The sequence below is a fragment of the Athene noctua genome, chromosome 1 (genome assembly GCF_965140245.1).
Source record: "Athene noctua chromosome 1, bAthNoc1.hap1.1, whole genome shotgun sequence".
Classification (NCBI taxonomy): Eukaryota; Metazoa; Chordata; class Aves; order Strigiformes; family Strigidae; genus Athene; species Athene noctua.
Window position 1 is genome coordinate 42422428 of NC_134037.1, and position 23352 is coordinate 42445779.

Here is a 23352-nt window from a genome sequence, read left to right on the forward strand (position 1 = left end):
CTGTCCTGATGTTACTAGCTCCACTATTATGTCCAGGCTTTAACCTCTCAAAAGATAAATGGGCTATTTCTTTAATATTTTTTGCATCTTTATTGTGGTGATCTCCATCTGTTGATGTGAAAAATCTCCAGGTTTCAGTCCCAAGAATAGCAATGTATGGTATATGCACTGACTTGGTGGCTCAGGAGAGAAGTGGCAGGCTGGGATTTAACGCAATCCTTGCTTTCAGATACTGTCCCGCCATGGCTCCTCTTGTTGCCAGCAATTTCATGGATGTATTTAATTTTACGACCAGACAGAACTCCATTCATGTAATTTATTAACATGGCTGATGAAAGGGGAACACGGTTGTTAATTTTAGTTTCTCTCATCAGTTTTCTTTCCAGTAAATCTGTGCAACCATCAGTGTGACCTAGGCAGCAATATCTGAGGCACAAGGGAAAACCTGGGTATTGTTGACAGCCTGGAGTTGACACTTCCCTGCCATCTTCTACATCCCTTGAGATTTAGGGTACAAGAATAACTGCTACAGTAAGCAGAAAGTTTCACATGTCAGGAAATAGTTACGGTTTTATTAATATTTTTGTTTGCTTTACCTTGATTCATGTGATTTATCTGAATCTTCATGGACCAACTTATTGAGCTTCAATAAGGCCAAATGCCAGGGGCTGCCCTTGGGCCACAACAACCCCCAGCAGCGCTACAGGCTCGGGGAGGAGTGGCTGGAGAGCTGCCAGTCAGAGAGGGACCTGGGGTGTTGATTGACAGCCGGCTGAACAGGAGCCAGCAGTGTGCCCAGGTGGCCAAGAAGGCCAATGGCATCCTGGCTTGTGTCAGCAATAGCGTGGCCAGCAGGGACAGGGAAGGGATCTTACCCCTGTCCTCGGCACTGGTGAGGCTGCCCCTCGATTCCTGTGTTCAGTTTTGGGCCCCTCACTCCAAAAAGGACATTGAATGACTCTAGCGTGTCCAGAGAAGGGCAATGAAGCTGGTGCAGGGTCTGGAGCACAGGTCGTAGGAGGAGCGGCTGAGGGAACTGGGGGTGTTTAGTCTGGAGAAGAGGAGGCTGAGGGGAGACCTCATCGCCCTCTACAGCTCCCTGAGAGGAGGGTACGGAGAGCTGGGGATGAGCCTCTTTAACCAAGTAACAAGCGACAGGACAAGAGGGAATGGCCTCAAGTTGCACCAGGGAAAGTTCAGACTAGATATTAGGAAGCATTTCTTTCCAGAAGGGGTTGTTAGGTGTTTGAATGGGCTGCCCAGGGAGGTGGTGGAGTCCCCATCCTTGGAGGTGTTTAAGAGTAGGGTCGATTTACAGCTTAAGGATATGCTGTAGGTGGGAACTGTGCTAGGCAATCGGTTGGACTAAATGATCTCCAGGGTCCTTTCCAACCTAGATGATTCTATGATCCCCAGTCAGATGTATAACTTAATCTTATCATCGAGTCAGCTTCTAACAGTCCTGGACCTTCATGCTTCAGGCTCTGTCCACCCTGTTGAGTTTCAGCTTGGTAACCAGATGTTTGGATGAACATAATCTCCACCACAGCCAAAAAGTCATGGTGTTTTCTAAAACTATGGAGCACACAAACCTGGACATAATTGTCTTGTTGCTATCACGTTTCTACATTTGGGTTTTGCTGTCAGCATTGTTAGCAAGGGAAAGGGAGATAGCATGGGATGAAAAATGGAATGCCAAGCACAGAAGCTTGTTACAATGCTCTCCAGCAGCTTTAAAGGACTTACATTGACCTTGGAACCAGAAGCCAGACAGTCTCATTGAATCCCACAGTATTTTTCTTGGCCATTTATTCTCTGACATGCCTATGTTTCTACAGAGAGAGGTTCTGGCAGACATCTCCCTCTTAATCCAAAATGCCTGAACAGAAGGACAATGGATTGGGAGAGACACACTGGGATATACAGTTTCTCTGTGGGCTGCACTTTCCTCCACAGCGGTGCGGAAAATCCTCAGAAACCACTGGTGCTACCCTCAACACTGTTTTCTGCTTCTGGAGAGAGAAAGTGATGGTCCCAGAGACACTGCCCAATTACCATGTGCTGTCTCTACCTGCTACACATCGGCTTCCCCTCCCATTTTAGAGGGCAGGTGGCAGATGCTACATATCATGTGGTGAGCTCAAGATATATGGAGAACACATGCCTAAACCTTCCTGTTTTCATTACCCATGTACCCTGGCATCTTCTGTGAGTCTGTGGGCTTCTTTGCTCTGCTTCATGATCACTCTTTACTTCTAATCCGGACAGAAGTGACCACTGACTCAAACATACCACCTTCACTCTGTAACCAACACTGTTGGTCCTGACCAGTCAACAGTCCTAATGGTATTGATGAAGGTCCTATGCAGAGAAAGTAGAAGTCAGACCCTAAAAGGAGATATTCTTCACAAACCAATGGAAAGAAATGTTATGTTCATATGCCAAAGAAAAATAAAAGGATTTGCTCAAAAGTGGATAATTTGAAAAGGAAAGGCCTCATTCGGTTCCCTTACAGGAGATGCACTGTCCAGCCCTCCCTTTGCCAGTTGCATTTGTCTAAACCCTGACAGCCCACATGAGCACTGTCACTGGTTGCCCATTGAGCAGCAGACAGCACCAGCATGGCTGGTCCCAAATAAGCATACAGCACCTTTTGGGTGAATGGTGAGCACGTATTTTCAAGTATGAGAAATTACATCATAAAGCAAACAGGAGCTGGGATGTGGTTGGAAAGTAACCATCACAGCAGGTTCCTCTGTGATTCTGGTGAATGGAGTTGCCCACTGGAGGATGTGTCCTCCCCTTTACCCTCCAAGGAAGCAATAAATTAATCAGTTTTCTGGCTTTGCATTCAGATTAGAAAAAAAAAGAACCAACAAAAGAGAGTTTTGTAAATGTCTTCTGCTTCAGTCACTGCTGTGCCAGCATGCTTAGCTAAAGACAGACCAGTATATCAAATTAAAAAATATGTAAGTGCCTGGAAATATTAATCTTGAATATTTATCAATTGCATGACTGTTCTGGATGATGCGCAAGCCCACATGGCCCTTCAGGTCTCTCTTTCTTGGTGAATGACATTCATTGCTCATAGCTAAGTGCGCAACCATCTTTTGTTGGTTTTCTTCCTCTGGGACCATCTGGTTTCTTGTGTATCCCGCCAGGCTGTTGGCATCAGATTCACTGTAGTTTTCATCCAGCATCATAGTTTTTGAATGAGGTATTCCACATGTACATGGAAACTAGGAACATAAACAAGAAATAAAGCTGAACACTGGAAGAACACATTAGCAACAGAAATTATGTCTTTCTGTTAACAGACACCTTGTAAACAGTTGAGCCTACTGTAAGTTTCTCTTTGAACAAAAAACCCCACATTTTTTTTGTTTTGCTTGTGTTCCAAAAGGAAGAGGCATGGTTTAGTTACACTGCTTGGACAAACAGCTTCAGAAAAGATTAGAAAAATGCTTTAGAAGACATAAAAACTAACTGAAGGGTTTTCTTAGCTAGCTCTGTTCAGCCTTGTTGTCTTGAGTTTCCTTATTTGACAGGCTTTGTGTTTATACACATTCAAGGACAAGATGCACTTTTATCTTTGGAAATGATTTATCAAGTATGTTTACCCATGTTATGGAAAAAAAAAGGGCCAAGTTCTGATTTCACAGATATACATGTTTTCTTTGTAAATCTGATTTTAAACCAAGGAGAGGACCAGTTAAAAGCCTAATGTAAAATCCCAGCTCTGTTGAAGTTAATGTTAAAACTTGCATTGACTTCAGCAGCACCACCATGCACCCACCCCACAAGTCTTGAAAAAACAGTAAATACAGGTAGAATTTTGACTAGCAAATACTGTCTTCTACTATTAAAAATCTGCAGGTTTTATGTTCTAGCACTATGGTTTATATATTTGTACGCAGTGAAAATGGACTCCAAAGCCTCCTTTCTGATAGGAGTTCCTACCTCTGCTTCCCCACTGACTGCTTTCCTTACTCAATTACATTTTGCCCCCAGTTCCCTCCTCCATCAACTCTGATGTGTGGATTTTCAAAGGACTTGTTTTCAAGGATAAGTTCAGCTAAAATAATTAAGTATATATACACAGAAATGTATATATCCTGAATATATACATTTTTTTTTAAATGTATATATATCTGAACATGTAATATTCAGGATGCTACTGGAACACTCTGCAGTCAAGGTTTTTTCTTCAAATTATTTAATCAATAGATCATACTGCTTGCTGAAAACCTGAAAATCATCTTAAGAATTGTTTCCAGTGTTCTCATCGTAAGCAAATTATTTTGTATCAGCAGATTGTGTGCAGAAAAATATGACAAGTTTGTAGCCCATTTGCTTTACTTGGTAGACCCATCACTTCAGGAATTTTTTTGAGCACTCCATGGGTATAGCTGAACATCAGTTAGGATTTGAGATGTATTTTATACTAAGCAGGTATACCTAAAAAAAACCCCAAAACCACAAAAAAAAAAACCACAGGGAAAAGTTACATCAGGCTCTTTATCATAATTCATGACAGGTCTGGGAGATGGTAGTGGGGTAGAAGGGAAAGTGGTTAATGGCAATAAGCTGATTGCTGCAGGACCCAGCGGAGGAAGAAATTCTGCAGATGTACTCTTAGCCCCCAGGTCAAATACAGCTCCCATGGCTTCAGGTACATGTGATGACAGTCACCTGTATGGACAGGGGAGCCTAAAGTACTAGAAACCCACCTCTCCAGAGTCTGAAATTACACCCGTCTTCACATAGGCACATACATGCAGAAGTATGCTATGTAATTTCACCCTGCAGCAAGTTTAGTCTATGTCTATACTAATAAATTAAACACTGCCAAAGAGCCTCCCTGGGCATGGGAACTCAGCTGACAAAACTACTGGAGTGTCAGAAATGTCTCAGGTCCAAATTTCGTCCAGACCAAGAAGCATCAAGAAGTTCCCATGTACGGTTTGGGAATAAGCATGGGGCACGGACCTTTTGCCATGGGCAGTTCACAGCAACCACTATGCTTTCAAGGGAAAGGAGGTTTACTTTTAGATACTCCATGCCCATCAGCCTTGGTTCCAGGCACATTTAATTTCTTAATGTTGACATAACATAGAGCTCTTCTCTGGGGAGCCTAACATATTCATATTAGGATTTTTTTGGTCTTTCATAGGGGAGCAGCGTTGGCTGACAAAGTCTATGTTTACAGTGAGAAATGTCTCTTTTGCTTCTTCAGGAGCACTCACCTACATTTTGTCACAATCCCCTCAATTATCTATGTTCCCATTGCCACCACTGAGGATTAATATTGTCACATGCTGAAGACTGGATAGAATATTTTACCTTATGTAATAAAAATGCATTTGCTGAATATAGAATTCTCAACAATACTCAATAAAGGGCAGATTTGTGATATAAATAACAAGCTACACCATCACTGGATGTGAGAAAACGTTCCTGAAAACTTAGCAGAACAGTAATAAAACCCTCTCAAGCTCATTTTATCCTTCCAACACAATTAAAGATAAAGGATAGGGGTTTCCATCTTAAAAAAAAAAAAAAAACAAAACAAAAACAAAACACAAGAAAACCCAACAACAAACAAACAAACCAAACAGGTTTATTCTAGGCAAGTTGAAACTAGCAAGGATGATTTTATTTCCTGTGTACTGTCAAGACACTGTCTTCTTTGGACATGGAAAGTCTGAGCAGGGCTGACTAAAAGGCCACAGATCATTGCTCATGTGCAGCAAGTAAGACATATTTGACTAGCTGTGCTTGCACAGAGCATCTCTACCTTGTGTTGCAGAGAACTCCTGGGCACTGGGGGGGTACTAGGATAAGGGCATAGATAAATCAAGATACTTAGGACCTGCTAAAGTAGCTTTCCAGAATCACACTATTGTTGAGAAGGCCTTGGAGAGAGGTAAAATTTTGTCACAGGAGTCTGTTGAATTTATTCCAATCACTTTTTAAAATGTATCTAACTAACTAAATGGTTTGTGAGATGTCAACTAGGAAAGGTACTGGGCTGATAGGTGGTCTATTCTGTAGTTCAAGAAAGTCACAGGAAAAAGTGTGAGAGGAAGAGAAGGACATAGAAAGCCAGCAGAGTAGTTCAGAGAGGGAAATGACATGGCCAAATCATATGAAATAAGATGTCTGCGTTGGCATTTCTGAAATGCTGATACAAATTTCTCCCAGAGTTAAAGGCCGTAGGTGCCCAATGTTACCTGTGAACTAATATGAGGAGTTCCTAACTGGAAGAAAGAAGCTGTAAAACATGGTGATGTTCTGAGTGTGTAGGAACTGAACAAATTTGGTCTCAAACCCTAGTGTTCAAAAGGTAGTGGTGGGTTTTTTTTTTAATTATAAAGAAGAAGAGCTCACGGGTCTGTAGGATAATTCAGGCTGAAAGGTAGCTCAGGAAGTCTGTAGTCATTTTGCCTGCTCACAGACGGGCCAGGCTGCTCAGGGCTGTATCTGGTCAAAAAAAAAAAACTCCAAGGAAAAACTCCAAGGAAAAACTCCAAGGAAAAACTCCAAGGATGCAGGATAAGACATTTCATAGCACATTAAAAAGTACAAGCATAATCTTGGATGACTTTTTTTTGTGTTTGATAATGGGGAACAACTCCACTATTACATCCATTGAATCCAGTTTCCAGAGTAAAGGTGACTGTAGAGGGAGGAAATGAATTTGCTCCAAATAACACCTTTAGCTTAAAAATATAGCAATTGTGGCAGCTGCAGTGAAGTATCAGATTTGATACTTTCCCCTCTTTTCATCCACACACAGTTCCAGGTTGCAGTTATTCCCCAGTTCAGTTCACACTCTCCTCTTCCCTGATGTTTCTATGAAGACCCATGAGACCAACTCCTGCTTTTCTGATGTTAACAATTCAGTCTGAGGTGAAGCAGTCTAAACAGATTATACACACGTGGATGTCAGTGTTTTCCCATTTATAGACATAAACCAGTCAATATAAAGACCAGTTCAGCTGTATGGAAAAAAAAAAAAAAAAAAAAGGAATAAATAGATGAACAAAACAAATTTCTTTCTCACCATTTCACGGAGTTTCCTCTCCTTCCTCTCTTTCACCGTAGTCAGGTAATTCACTGCTGCGTATTCCAGCACCGAGAGAAAGACAAACACAAAACTGACCCACAGGTAAATGTCCACTGCTTTGATGTAGGAAACACGAGGCATGGAGGCGTTCACCCCAGTGATGATTGTGGACATGGTCAGCACGGTGGTTATCCCTGGAAAGAGCCAAGAGAAACAAACGTTATTGACTAATACAGTCCACAAGGCTTTTGTCTCAAGAAAAATAGAAATTATGCTCTACATGATGCTCCAAAAGATGTTAGATATGAAATAAATTTGTGGTAAGTATCTCTTCTGCCAATCCAGAACTGTTCCACTGCCTGTACTTCTGTGTACATGATGGGTTTAATTCTGAGGAGCAACGAAGCAGCCATCATTTTGCTAGAACAGCATTTAACTCCCTCCTTAACCTCTAGGTTTTAACACAATGCTTAGAGTCCAGTCTGCTAAGAGCAATGGTGACAAGGACTCATTTCCTAACTGTACCACTCTGTGTCCCAGGCACTGCCAGAAAGTAACCTCGGATTGACTTTTGGTCACAGCTAAAGAGGATTTGATCTAAATCACTGATCTCAAAAGGGACGTGCAATAACAATAAAATGTTTTGCATGAAACCATGCAAAAGAAAAGCATTATGTTTTTACCTTTAGGAATATCTGTCCTACAGTTCAAGTTGTGGGAATCAAAATGTTTTGAACAACAACCATTGTTATATATATAGATAGATAGATGTGTGCATGTGTATGTGTTTATAACCATACATGTATGTATTTATGTTTGTATACCTACATGTGTGTGAATATGTATATATATACATATGTGTATGTAAATATATGTTTAGACAGATATAGATAGAATCCTGCAAAATGGTATACAATAAATCATCATGGAGAGAAAAATATTTTCAAGTTTCCAAAACAGAGAATACAGCCAAAACAATTCTTACCTACTGCAGCCATTTCAAAACAGTTACCATTGTAAACACAGCTACCGCTGTTCACTTTTCATCAAGATCTAATTTTTTTAAAATAATACCCACTGAAAGCATTTCTTTCAGTGGAGTAGACTCTTGAATGCCTCTTCTCGTATGTTTGATGAAGTGCATAGTTCTCTGAGACAAATCTGTGGGCTAAAATACTAGTTTTAAGCTTTCAGTACTATAAGCCTTACATATTAACATTCAGAAATGTTTCCTATTACATTTTTGCCTTCCTCTAGCCTATGCATGGAATGATAAACAAATAGGCTCTTTTTATGCTCATCTGAAAGAATTTCCTGCAGTCCTGACATAGACAAAGCTCCTCCTGATGGCGTTAGGTGTCCAGAGAGGCAACCTGGTATGCGCAGGATTTTCAAGCAGCTCCTTCTTCTCTTTCCCACTCCCTCAAATAAGGGGCCTCCTTATCCCAGAAATGTTGGACCCCCAGTGAGAGGCACCCTTGGGAGAGAAGAAAAACAACCTCCACTTCACCTCGGGGCTGGTGACCTCTCATTCTCAGCACTGCAGATGTGAAAGGAAAACCACGTTTCCTTCACTGCCCCACTGTTGTCTGAGGCCTGATGTTACAGAGATGCCCTGAGTGTCCCCAGGGGCACACCAGATGGAGGGACACCTAAGTCTACAGGTGCTGATAGGACTAGATCCCTTGCTGCCTTTCTATCCCAACTTTGTGAAGATGTGCCACATTGTCACCTTCAGGCAGTCTGGAGAAAACCACCAGCCACAGCACCAGTGCTGAGTGATTGGGAAGACACATATCTGGGCTGGGACACCTGAAGTGGCAGCTGGGACGTGGCAGGCATGAAAGGCACTCATGAAAATGGTAACAGAAGCTTTTAACTCCCTGTAAGTGCCTAAACTCCTGGGAAACTACCCTCACTAATGGCAATGTGTGTCTCAGAACATTGAGTCTTGATTCAATGACTCATAGATACTGAAATCTCTCTTCTCTGCCCAACTTTATTTTTAAAACTACAGCCATTTCTGTCCTGAGCTAAGTAGAAATCAGGAGGACTGCTTAGTGATGAAGGACTTAAGACAAACTGCAAGTTTTACATTATATTCATCATCAAATAAAACAAAGATTTTCTTGCCCAGTATCTTTAACCATCAAAATGAACAGTTCCCTTTCCTGCCAGAACTATCACATTCAAAGATTTTCACACAGTCATGGCTTGTTGCAGTTGTTCTCACCCAAAGAGACTCTGGCAGGAACTGCTCGGCGGTCGATCCAGAAGGATACCCAGGACAAGATGACCATGAGGGTGGCAGGGAAGTAGGTTTGGAGTAAGAAGAAGAAAATGTGTCGGCGTAAAGTGAAGTTTATATAGAGGCGATTGTACCAACCTTTGAGAGGAGGAAAGCCAGAATCAGTGAGAACAGCCTGGATGGTAAGAACAAAGACAAGATCTTTCTTTTGATCTTTTATTTTTAAAGGGTAGTGAAAAGAGAAACTGATCTTTCAAAACATGTATTGTCCAGACTGTGGAAACTACATTTCAGTGACATACAATCCCAAGAGTTCTCTCACAAGTAGTTAGTACAGCATTAGGTTTAGCAATAGCATTAAATCAGAAAAGGCCAATACCTGTGCTACTGTAGAAAGCCAGTCTTGATGTAGTATGGAATTTTTGTATCAAAAACTGAGACAAAGAAATCTTTTCATCAGTTTCCAGAGATTCATTCCCCTTTTTCCAATACAGCATCAGCTCTTCATCAGTGTAAGCATCTTTGGTAAAGAAGAAACATGTTGTGATGTGACTTTAGCTTCGAGGGGAAACCAAACTTAATAATTTGGTCAAGATTAGCAAACACAAAGGCATCTTTGGCATGTCACAAATAAGTTTGCTAACAACAGTGAGTTAAAAAGATCTTGCAATATGATATACCATGACATCAACAACAAAACAAAAAATCCAGGTCATCCTGATTCAGGGAAACACATCCTCTTTTTACTCCACACTGATGAAATGACAGCTAGAACGGTACTTTTCTGAGCAACACATATCAAAAATCATAGACAAGGTATTGCTAACTGATAAGAATAACTTGATAGTCATGGGTAAAACACCTGCATTTAGGGGAAGGAGGAAATACAGACTCCTCAAACTATCTTAGAATGATAAGGCAAAAGTGATAGGTGTGATTTGAATCAAAAGTCTAGAAATATTTTAAGACCATAAATTAAAAACTTAAAGAATTAGCAGACTAGGCAGCAGGAATGGGGAATGAAAAAAGGGTAATCAAGATGGTCTTGATGATGCTTGGCTGGAACACATGGCATAAGACAAGAGGCTGGGGGGGCTGGGTTTGTTCAGCTGGAAGAAGAGCAGTCTGTGGTGGGATCCAACTGCTGCCCTGCTGGGGGTCATAGAGAAGATGGTGGCAGGCTTTCATCAGACCCTTTTCCAAGGTGCAGAGCAAAAGGACAAGAGGCAAGGGATGCAAGTTGCCGCAAAAGTTTTTTTTCCAAGTAGGAAAAAGGAAAATTTTTCAGAATGAGGGCTGTCAAACATTTGAACTGGTTGCACAGCAAAGTTGCGGAGCCTCCATTACCTTGGAGATATTCAAAACCCAATGGGGCACAACCCTGAGCAACCCACTACAGAGCGCTCTCTGCTCTGAGCAGGGTATTGGAGCAGATTACTTCAAGAGCAACCTAAATTACTCTGTGATTCTGTCGTTCGTACAGGAAAAATTCAATTAAATAGCTGGGAGGACCTCAAAACAACTAGATGTTAGTCTTGCCACACCCTGGAGAAAGTTTACAGAACAGCCACAAAACTCTTACTGTTTACATCACTTTCTCCACAAAACAACTCCTTCCCAAAGAAGCTGAGCACAAGTCACAGTGTTTGCAGGATCAGGATTATATCATACTAAATGACATCGGTGATGAAAATTAATGATCATTACAATCAGCTTTTTTATTGTTACACTTGAAAGCAGCAACTTCCCTTCAGAAGCAATGAACAGAGAAAAATTCTCCCCCAGATTTCTCATCAGCAAGCGGCTGAGAACCAGTATACGTTGAACATTTCTGATCGTGTTTTTTTTTAAAGTGCCGTCTATTAAAATTCACACAGCAATGCTTTCCTTGCAAATTCCCCTTGTCTTGCAGCATAAGAGCTACACATACAACACAGTAAGTCAATAGATTTACTAAGATTCTTAGTAACTCTGATGAACTATTTTTTTAGGCTCTAAAATAGACTAAAATAGACTGTATTCTGAAATGTGTCCAGTCTATGCTTGTGCAGCCAGCCATGGAGCACATGTAGCTACAAACACAGATACAACATACAGCTTTCCAGCTCCAGAGAACACATCTGAGAGTCCAGGGGGAAGCGGCTGAAGTCCATGTTGCACATTTGTGTCACTGTGATCCTACAAGTCAAAAATGAGAAATATTGGTTTCTGTGAGGAGTAAAGAAGGGAGAACATCATCACAGATAAATCATTCTGCAGCTTTAAAACCAGCAATTATGCATGGTGTTAGCATAAAATCCCCAGGAAAATTCCTACCAATTCTCTAAGTCCAAGATGGGATGTAATGTCCAACCAAGGTGGGTTATACACAGAAACCCAAAGGAAGCTGTAATTTCAATATCAGTCAAGGAACTAAAGCACTATCTTGGACATTACAGTAATATTAATGTCAGTACAGCTACTTCCACTGTGTTTTATATACAACTATTTCCCTACAAGGCAACGATATAAAATAACTTTACCATTTACATTTGAAGGTTCCCTTATGTCCAGTTTGATTAAGGTTTCCTCATTTTCTCCATTGCTTAGTTCCCTCCATAGTCACCCCAACAATGACCCAAGTCTAAGGAATGTGACCATTCTCATTGCAAGCCACAAAATTCCTCCAGTATATTATCAAGGAAAAAGCAGTTTCTTTCAGTTTTTGATCAAATTCTTTTAATTTGGGGGATGAATTTCTGGGGGAGGGGTTATAAAATGTGTGCAGCTGTTTTTCAACAAGTGAAATTTGCCTCTGTTGAGTTCATGTCTTAGCTAAAGAGCTGCAGCAATCACAGCTCCAGTTTTCAAATGAGTCCAGTTGTGCACAACGTTACATAATAAGTTTTCCAGTGTGTCTGAACTCTCTCTTGTGGACAGATTTGCAGTGGAGCTCCCGATTTAGTAGGGGCAAATCAGCTGTGAGTCATCGTTTCAGAGGCTGACTTATGTTGGCCATGACCATTTTCTAGACTCATTGCAGGTGTTGATAAAGAACTTTTCTTCTGTTCAGGGGATTGTGACCCAAATCCTACTCTGACCTACGCACTCATCACCCTTTAAAAGCACATGCTCTTCATTTTGGCTATAAAACTAGAGCAAAATTTTGCCATATGAGCAAATCTTAAAGAAGATTTTTAGGGATATGCTCCAGAAGGTATAATGTAGCATTGACTTTCCCTCGTTGTGTGTAGCATTTAAGCGCTGTAAAACTCAGTTTCACTACGATGTGCTGTTTTCTTTCCTCAAGGTCACCTAAACTGTCATACAGCCTGTGGTCATTAACAGTTTGTTAGTCAGGGACAGCACAGAAACTCAGCTCATCAATAAGATATTCTTCAATCAGAGTGCAGTGTTCAGGTGGCCTTGAAAGCCCGAGGCCCAAATGAGGAATTAAATGTCCCTCAGCCCAATGCCAGCCCCATGCAGACATCGCAAGACACCTGAGGGCATTTCCAGTGCCACCGGACACCCATGGTTTGTCAGCCAGATCACATTCTGAGTGTCCTAAACACCACCAGGCCCAAATACTATGCAGATTCTTGTTCTTAGAGTTTACGTATCATCAAATTATCCATTTAACTCTTGTGTGGTCAGCTGTGGTTAGCACACATCCCTCTCTCTTGAGGGTAACATTAGAAAGTCACATCACCTCCTCGGCAACTCACAGAAAATTTTGAAAGCAAATGCATGTGAGCAAATGAGCAGGTCTGAACAGAGCCAATGTTTGCCATTAAAAATACTTGTTCCTTCATTTTGGTTTTATTGAGCACTGCTAACAAGTGGTGTGCTGCTGGCTTCAGCACATGAGAACTGCAGGGTGTAAACAATGGAAACCGGTTCAGTTACACTGAGCAACATCTGTCGAGAAGTTCCCCACCCTCCTGCTCTTCTCACAGTACTGACTCAAGCCTACATCTAATCTCCTTCATTTTACTTTCTCCTTCTTGTCTCTCCTGCTACATAGCACCTTCATACTCATCCAGTTCTAACACAATACACAGTGTCTTTAGGTGCTTAGTTAAGGTGTGGGTAAACAGACCTTTCATGCAATAAATGGATTTGTCAAATGGGTTCAGAACAGGAAAAGTGTTCCTAGTGTTTGGGTCAAGATGGGATTTTCATCATTATACCAGGCAAAAAGAAGTGGCCATATGGTTCATACTCTCTCATGCACAAACATTTTAAGGATTTGTCCAGGGTTTTTTTTTTAAAAAATCAGCAGAATTATATTTGGCCTATGAAACCAGTTCAGTGGTGCTCTTTCTTCAAAGATAAATAACCTCCTGATTCAAACTTCATAGAAAACCTTTCCTGATTTTTGGTAATTATTTTACCATAGCTAAAGTGAGTAAGTTCTGGAAATATCCTAGAACAGAAATCTTTGGCTACAAAACATTCAAAGGTCACTGTACACTGAGACCACATTTTCTGTCCTGGGGAAATGTCCTTTTGCCTCAGCTCTCAAGCTTTTCTCCTCTGGCAGTGTATTTTTCTATATATCTCTTTTTGTGTTCTTCTGAAGGAAATTAAATCTGCTGGGATTCTGAAGTGAGCAGCCATAAAGGTGGCCTGATTAGAAGAGGGAAATTACTGAGCAAAAGAAAATATCTGCTGAAAAATATTGACGGAGAAAGGCCTGCCAGCCTAGGAACCAGACATGTCCTTGGGAAGCACAGACGGCCTCTCTGAAACACAGACGGGATACTAGAAACTGGAGGTATACTGAGATAACACTGATAAGCACACAGAAGAGGGACTGTAAAGGCAATTTATTGTCAGAAAAGGTGGGAAATGGTATGAAAAATAAAAATTGGTTTGAAAGAACAAAAACCATCATCATCTATTGGCCGTCACAGGTGAAAAATATAAATTAACAGTATCTATTGGCTGCTTAAAGTGGTAGTGTCCTATACTCTCTTATGTCTCTGTGATATACGGAGTACATAAATTTTATCCAAAATTTCTCTCCTAGAGCTTCCCAGACTGCACATACTTTTCCATTCCTAAACAGGGTGAGTTCAGTGCATGAACTTTCTACTAGCTCTTAGACTCTCATTGAGGACGCCAGGCTGACTCAAGACTCTGTGACACAGAGCATCTCTGAAGTGAGACTCTGTCTGGTGTCTCATCGGGCCCCTTCTGGACCCACTTTTGGGGTTGTTTTGGTTTGTCCTCCCATCCATGGGATGATTTGGTTCACTTGTTGATGGTATCACTTGATACTCCTATTATACATCCATACAAGCAATCTATTATAACTGCTGTTATATTGTTGACGAGTTGCTCCACTAGTTATAATTTTGTAGTAACCTGTAACAGTACATACCTATTAGTTATTGCTGTTATTGGCTGTTGCTATATTGATTGATACTATATTATTGATCACTGATAGTAATTTGTAATAGCATGATATATATATATTCACTTTATTAATCATAGGTATACTTGCTAGTGGTGATTTTTGTGGTATTTTGGTAATCTGAAATGAGGTAGGAAAGTTTAGAAGATCAAGCCTCCATGTCCTCGTGTATTACAGAATCCTGCAAACCCACGGTCATGATCTGTGTACACTCATAGTCCAGGTAACCCTTCAAGTCATGACAGACGTGCCTCCTCAGGATTCTTCCAGCCAACAAATCTGCTAGAAAACCAGGGACTGTAGCACATCTTTAATGCTGCCATTTCAGCTTCAATAAACTTAAACCTTTACATCAACGTGCAAATGCTAACCAAAAAACAAAAACAAAAACAAGCAAACAAACAAAAAACCCAACAAAACAAACACCCAACCTTTTTCTAGACAAACAGGAAGCAAAATAGGATAATTATAGAGGTCACCATCTGGTATATCAGCAGCTTCCAGTTTAATCACACACTGACCCCGGGACAAACATTCCTACTCGAATAAGCCCTCCTCTGACTACAAAGAGTTAGTGGAATGCTTCCCCCAGGAGGAGACTGTCCTATTACTGCCCACAGCATGGTTTCTCGCAGCTTCCTGCAAGGCATTTTGTACTGGCCATGCCAGAAACAGCTCTGCATCAGCAGTGGGAATAGCAGGCTTGGCAGAAGCAGTCCTGGTAGTCACCAAAGCTGTGCTGGGAGCAAAATTGACAGCAAAAACTCAGTGGATGCTCAGGAGCAGTGGGGCTGCACCATTACCTCATGCTGTAGAGGACATGACCATCGGGGAACACTCGCAACATGATGTTGTCCTTGGTGGTATCGTGAATGAAGGACCTTTTGGAGTGCACGAAGAAGACATCAGGAACCCAGATCTTCTTCACCAGCCTGCCATCGAAGGTCATGCTCTTGTTGGTGGTGCTGGGAAACGAGAGACGCTCATCCTTCCAGTAGTGCCTTAAGTACAGAGTCATAGTAAAATCCTTCACAAAAAAAAGGAAGAGAACCAGAGAGAGGTCTGTCAGTGTTGCTCTCTACATCTAGGAAACACCAGAAAGAAAACTTACTCCTTCCTAACAGGCAGATTAAATCCCTCCCCTCTCAACTGCCGTTTCTTTCCTTGACCAATGCTCTTTGTGAATAGATTTTCCTGACAAAATACTTTTAGACAAAACAAAACATAAACAACCAATCAGTGTATTACAGTACCCAGTAATGTTCAGTCCCAAAAGGGATATAAAGATGCCCCAAGAGAAGAACCTCCCTGCAGAAATGATTCTTCAATCCTGGCAAAATTATCTTGAAGGTCTATGGTATCAGTAGCATGTTCAAGAGGAAGCACTTTGAAATTAGCTTAATGATCAGGCTAAACACTAAGGAATTTATCCCCAAAGAACCAAATTGTTGCAAACAGCAACCAACTGAGGGAACCGTTTTTCTTACCATACAAATGTATAGATAAAGCTCCCTTTTAAGCTAGGGCAGGACCTTCAGTACACAAAGGAAAACATCTGTTTGTTGATCCCAACCTGGCAGCTGCTGCTTTCAGAGCTGAATCTACTCACTCATGCTGAGAGATCAAACACACTTGGATTTTTTATATTCCCAATTAAGTGAGGAGTTATGGGAGCTGTAGCTGCCAGCTCCAGGCAGGCAGCAACACAGGCTGGGATCTCTTCCTAACCACAAGGCAACTGCTTTCTAAAACCACCACCACCTCATTTTGCTTTGCTGATGACAATCCATCGGTTAACCTGACTCTCCATTTCAAAGGGTTGTCTGGCAACAGTCTTGCATGGCCAATAAGTTTTTCATGAATTTGCCAAAGAAGTCTCTAGTGCTAGTTCTCGCCTTGCTGCCCTGCATGGGGCAGAGCTGGCCAGACAGCTCCCTCTCTGACCATGGCAAGGATCTGTCAGAGGCACACTTCCACTCACCCACCTACAGATCCCCATCTTGGCAGACTGCTCCCAGTCTCCATCCCTGCTCCCACCAGGGATGCTGCCAGCTCCTGTTCCCTACCAGACACTGGCTATCTTCCCCTTACAGCTACAGTCCCAAAGAAACACTTCCAGTGACTGCTGCTACCAGCAGGGATTAGGTTGCAACCTGACTGGAGGAGCCAGCCTCAGGGGCTGGACATCAAACTCATCAGCTTGACCAGACCTGGGAAAAAGGAAACCAAGGAAGAGGCATAACTGATGATTTCTTAGGACACAGTGCCAGTTACACCAGAAGTCAAAAATGCAGTGAAAAAGAGCCTGGCTATTCAGGGTCACCAGCACGCACTTCATGGCCCCAGGCATGACATGAGATGAAGGGACATCAGTACCCTCAACACAACTTACAGCCACCATGGAGGGAGAGACTGCCTGTAGGGACAGCGTGGAAAGGGGCACGGAGATTGCCTGTAGAGACAGTGAGGGAAGGGCCGCACCACTTTCCAGACCACTCCTTTCCTTGTCCCCCTAGGCAGAAGCCCTCTCACCTTCAGCCTCCTTCTTTCTCCAAATGGGCTTCCAATGGCCAAGACACAGGGCACCAAGTGTTGCAGACACAAAACCGAAGTGGCAGCTGGCAACACCTTCTAAATATAAAACTGAACTTACTGATGTTTTCTTGTAGTGTGAATCAAACGAGGCAGTTTGCAATCACTAACAGCTTGCTCCTTTCTGACCAGCACATGCACTAGTTACAAGCTGAGAAAAGGGGTTTTTTCAGCACTCGTGAGTAGGAAAATCCCTTAGGAAACAAGTTTTACAACAAACAGAGAATGATAGTACCTGCTGGAGGCACAGTGAACAAGCATACACAAGTGCCTCATTTTTGGCAGCACACTTTGTGCCTTGTACCACAGTCCAAGCAGCCTCAAGAGCATGCCCCTCCAGTGCACACAGCAGCAGCCTATCCATGATGACTGGACAGGCACCAGTTTTAAAACCACATGCTTTAAAAAACCCCTGACTGCTATCATTGACGTGCTGTCTGAAAAGTACAGTGCGTTGCAGCTGGTGACGTTTCAATCTGGTGCTTCTTTGGGGCACCAGGTGCCTGCTCCAACAATGATGGGCAAAGGACTGACCAACCGAGGGTACCTGATTACTAGGGACACTAACCCTTCAACGTGGTGCCCGCAGCTCCACCCTGCCTTCAACGGACAGATGAGGAGGGCACCCTGCTGCAGGCACCGCCAGCCCAGGGCCCCTGGCCGTGCAGATCGCTCACTGCCTGATCTCCTCTCCGCAAACATCCATGCTGGGACAGACTGCAGGACAAACAGACCAGCATAACCCAGAATGACCTGGGAGACCATTCTTCCACCCCAAATACAAGTCAGCAACTGCTGTGGGAAGTATTTGTCTTGTGTTGGGAAAAATAAGTTATCAACAGCAAACGGAGAGAACTGACCTCAAAGGTACCCGACAGGCAAGACTTCTGTTGAAATCAGATGTTCCTGACAGAAAGCACTGCAGGTTATTTACTTGCACTAATTAGGTGTCTTTGCTGCTCTGACATTCTCTTGATATATTAGAGCCCCAAGTCTCCCTGAGACAGACATTGTGCTCTGACAGCTCCCTCCCATGAGCTTCATTGCACGCATCCCCCCCCGCCCATCCTCTCTTTCTGTATCCAGGCAGGCAAGGTCCCTTGTTTTAATGAAGATGTAATTTCACCACAGTAAAAACTGATCAATCTGAAGATCTTTCTTCAAGTCTTCATGTTTTGTCTGGACCAGAGAAGGTGCCCAAGAGCAGGGAGAAAGAGGCAGAAGGAGGAAGGAACCAAGAAGCTTCCTCTTTCCCTCTATGTTCCCCTTTCCACTTCTCTTTCCAGTGTTTTTATTCCATTTCTACTAGTGGAAAAAAAAAAAAAAAAAAAAAACCAAACCAAAAAACCCAGGAAGACACATGTGAATATGCCTTTGGGAGCACCTTGAGAACTGTTGCCGGTTAACAACTGCATGTATTTCTTTTTCTTTTTTATTTAATGAAAAAATAAAGATAATAAATCACAATTGAACTTGGTGCAAATTTACTGAACAGCATCATCAGTGACTGAAAAACTATACCCCCACACTAAATTCCACTTTGGCAGAGGCACTTCAGGGTCCCCCTGACAGATCCCACTTACACTCCTCAGTGAGGTTACTCCCAGTGATGAAGAAGGAGCGGCTCCTTCTCATTTACATTGTCAACTTAATTTTCTAATGCACCTCCCAGAATCATGCATTTAAAACAAATGAACTCAAGGAAAACAAATTAACCTAAGGAAAAAAACTTGCTGTAAATGCAGCTTACATGAACTTCACCATATACCTTCAAACCTTCATACGCAGCTTTACGCAGTTTATATTTTTGGTTGTGATAGATCCCTCATAGCACTGATTATTCTCCCATTTAAGGTCCCTTTTCCCTTCATACTTTTAATCTTTATCTGAAGATACAGAGATAAGCCTTTGATCACCTGGTTTTATCAAGTCTTTAGTTCTGAATATCAGATTCTTTGAATTTGCCAAATGCAGCTATTACTTTCATCTGACCAATCATTTGAAATCCACAGGTTTCAAGTGGGAGGGACTTTTTCATGTCTAGAAATAATTGAGGTTTAAAAGAGGATTACGTACCATGTCAACCTCAGAAATACTGTCCAAGCTTTCAACTTGCACATCCACCCCAACAGGAATTGCAGGGCCTGTAGAAAATTACATTTTGATATGTAAATAACTGTTCTTTTATATCATCTGCATTTAATTAGCACTATAAAGTGGCATGCAAAACATTTCTGAACTTATGTTATGCTTTTCTGTCCATGATTCTTCATGAGGGGTCTGGGAGAAGAGTCACTGAATAACCATGTAAGGCCCCTTTGAAACACTGAATTATCTTCCCCTTGGCATGCTCTGCAATGTTGACACTCTGCCCAGCTAATACAGTTTGGATGGAACATCTGCATACATTTTTAAAAACTAAGCCATCCCATCATAAATTTTAGGCCTTTATGAACAAATTGAGCCCCAATAACAGAGGACTGAGAAGTAGAAACTGCAAGCAGTGAGCTCTTCCTTTCTTATCAACAAGACAAGCTGCATTAATCTCTCAAGAGCCCATCACCATTTTAATTCATATGACTCATTGGTTATATTACTAGTTTTTCCACAGTAGTTATAAAATTAGCAACCAGAGAATTCACAAGAGTAAATAAACAGAAAACTTCCCATAACAAATGCACACTCCTCTATTACTAGAAATCCTGTATCAAAATTCCTCCGTAGACTGCTGATCATTAATGACCAGGACCTCCTCGGGTTACTCAAGTTCCCCATAGTGTGCCTTCACACAGCTTGTTCCCTTTTCCAGCTCACTGAGGAGGTAAGTGCCAACAGGGATGTGCACAACAGCACAACCCACTGAGGCAGGTCAGCAGGAACTGCTGAGGAACAATCCAGGTGGATCCACTGTGACCTTGAGCAATCTGTACAGACACATCTGGGGCTTGCCCAGCAGAAATGAATTTTCCAAGGACCATAATGACCTCCATGAAGGTTTGCAAAGATTTTTAGCACTTAGATTTTGAACTGGATTAGCAGTTGGATGGTATTTAAGAGGCACCACGATCCCTTTGTAGATCCAGACCCATATTTGCACAGTGCCATGCGCAGCAGGGCCTGCTGCATGTATGTATTAAACTACAGTAACTTCTTCCTCAAGACCACATCCAATCTCTGAATACACTGTAAGCCTAACAAGAGAGCAGAAAAGTTGTTCTGAGAAAGCAGCACGCTTTTGCAAGCTGCCATCCGTCCTGCTCCTGTACCCACAGCTGCACGCAGACTCCCATGAATCTTCAGGGGTTTTGAACACGACCTTAAGTTTGCCTCTGCTGGAGAAGTATGGTGGGTTGACCCTGGATGGATGGCAGGTGCCCACCAAAGCTGCTCTATCACTCCACTCCTCAGCTGGACATGGTAGAGAAAATATAATGAAAGGGTCATGGGTCGAAATAAGGACAGGGAGATCATTCAGCAGTTACTCTCATGGGTAAAACAGATTTGATTTTGGGGAAAATTAATTTAATTTATTACCAATCAAATCAGAGTAAGATAATGAGAAATAAAACTAAATCTTAAAAAAACACCTTACCCCCCTGCCTTCTTTCTGGGCTGAAATTCATTACCTCCTCCCTGACAGTGGCGCAAGGGGGGCAAGGGACGGGGTTACGGTCAGTTCATCACAGGTTGTTTCTGCTGCTCCTTCCTCCTCAGGGGGACTCCTCACACTCTTCCCCTGCTACAGCATGGGGTCCCTCCCATGGGAGAGAGTCCTCCATAAACTTCTCCCACGTGAGTCCTTCCCACAGTCTACAGCTCTTCATGAGCTCTCCCAGCTGTGGGTCCCTTCCATGGGGTGCACTCTTTCAGGAACAGGCTGCTCCAGCGTGGGTCCCACATGGGGTCACAAGTCCTTCCAGCAAACCTGCTCCAGCGTGGGCTCCTCTCTGCACGGGTCCAGGTCCTGCCAGGAGCCTGCTCCAGTGTGGGCTTCCCACGGGGTCACAGCCTCCTTCAGGGGCATCCACCTGCTCTGGCGTGGGTCCTCCCCAGGCTGCAGGTGGATCTCTGCTCCATCGACAACCTCCACGGGCTGCAGGGGCACAGCTGCCTCACCAGGGGCTTCAGCACCGGCTGCAGGGGAATCTCTGCTCTGGTGTCTAGAGCACCTTCTCCCCTCCTTCTTCACTGACCTTGGTGTCTGCAGAGTTGTTTCTCTCACGTATCCTCACTCCTTTCTCTGACTGAAATTGCACAGGGGTTTTTCCCCCCTTCTTAAATATGTTATCACGCAGGCACTACCATCATCACTGATGGGCTTGGCCTTGGCCAGTGGCATGTCTGTCTTGGAGCCGGCTGGCATTGGCTCTATCAGACATAGGGGAATCTTCTAGCAGCTTCTCACAGAAGCCACCCCTGTAGCTCTCCCACTACCAAAACCTTGCCACACAAACCCAATAAAAGGACAAAGAAGCACCAATTCATCTTCGTTGGGGAAAGGGTAATTGCGAAGCCTACGAGACAAGCTGATAACTGTGACTGGCCCTGATACATATTTTGACTGGCTTTGATAAGCCAGGCACACTGAATTACAGCAGAGCATGCTGACAGTGACACTGTCCCCCTTCTGCACACACGGCTCCAGCCTGTTGCGCCCACACCATCCATCAGCAGCTGTGCTGGGTACAGGAACCCTGCAGCAAGCCCTGGGGAGCAGGACCAGGCTCCTCAGCACCACCAATCCAATTTAAGTGACTGTTGCCCTCAGCAATGAAGCTGAAACATGGCTAACCCAGAAATTTTAGATGACTCCTAGATGCTTACAAACACCTACATGTCACATTCAGACATGTAACTCGGGGTTAAAAAAATGCCAGCAAACATTTGCTCATTCCTATTCGTATCTTGGTGGTGTCTGTCCAAGCTGAAGGGTGTTTGTCTGAAAGATTTACTTGAGGGAAAATTTCAGTTAATCAGCACTGACATATCTCTTAGGAGCCCAGAGACTTTGCTAAGATTTTTTACTCCAGTAACACAAGCCATCTTGCTCCCTTTCCTGTCTGCCTTTCAGATGCTTACATAGTATAAGGAATCACCAGAGGCCAACGAAACTCTCACCCTGTTGGCATTCAGTTACCGTTCTCACAGGTATTCCCTGAAACAGGGAAAATCCACAAAGCCCCAGACTGCACCTGCTATGAAACACCGACATGCTGTCACAAACGCATCCATCAGCAGAGCAGGGCTGAGAAGTGCTAAAGATTTTTTCCTCTTACAAACAAGCCTTCACAACACCGGTGTGCTCATCCAGCAGGCAAGAAAAGTCCTCAGTCCCCCTCCCCAAATTACACAGGGAATGACTTTCAGCAAAGGGTGAAATTGCACAGCGTAGCCTGAGCTTGTGGTGGGACCTTGTGTAAGACTGTTCAGCTCATTGACACACAGAAAGTCAACTCAGTCAAAACCACCAACAGCAGCAGCAATTGGACTACTTTCTTCCAAATCAGTGACTTGATTCAGCCCAAGGAAAGACGTGTCAGGCATCAGCCACATGTCAGCCACCAGGGCCAGAGGAGAGAGGCGTGGAGGAGGACAGCAGGTCAGAGAGCCTTTGGTGGCACTGGCTTGGCTCCTCACAAGCCAGTCCCTGCCTGTCAGGCCAGGAAATGTACTCATTCCCTACTGATCTGGCCACAGGACCCAACTGTTCCTCAGCCAGTAGATTCCTTTTCAGATCACCATAACTCAGCAGAGAGAAGCAGATCCATGTCAAAATCACAGGTATCTTTTCCTTGTTGCCCTTGCCATGTGTCCTTTCTTTTGTCTGGCGCCTTGCCCTGGGAAGATGCATTGCCTATGTCCCTGCCAGATGTGTCATTCCTAACATGCAGTCCAGAATCCTGCAGACAATGACCAGCACATGGTCCTTCTGTCACTCCACAAATGCCTCATCTTCTGTTTTCACCAGAGGAAATGGTGGCTTCCTTAAGTGAAAATATTGTGGCAATGGCTTTGCAGTATTCTACTCCCCTTTATTCTCTT

General features: G+C 43.0%; 1 protein-coding gene across 1 annotated transcript in view; it reads right to left on the minus strand.

The window, feature by feature from the left end:
- Positions 1-1205: 1205 nt before the first annotated feature.
- LOC141968337 (gamma-aminobutyric acid receptor subunit rho-2-like) overlaps positions 1206-23352 on the minus strand; it is a 42593-nt gene continuing 20446 nt past the window's right edge. Inside the window, exons 3-9 of the mRNA XM_074922920.1 lie at positions 19387-19454; positions 15522-15745; positions 11413-11495; positions 9697-9837; positions 9303-9455; positions 7067-7263; positions 1206-3239 (exon numbers count right to left, since the gene is read on the minus strand). Of these exons, the coding sequence (XP_074779021.1) occupies positions 2931-3239; positions 7067-7263; positions 9303-9455; positions 9697-9837; positions 11413-11495; positions 15522-15745; positions 19387-19454 (1175 nt within the window). The 3' untranslated portion in view covers positions 1206-2930. The remainder of the gene's footprint in view (positions 3240-7066; positions 7264-9302; positions 9456-9696; positions 9838-11412; positions 11496-15521; positions 15746-19386; positions 19455-23352) is intronic.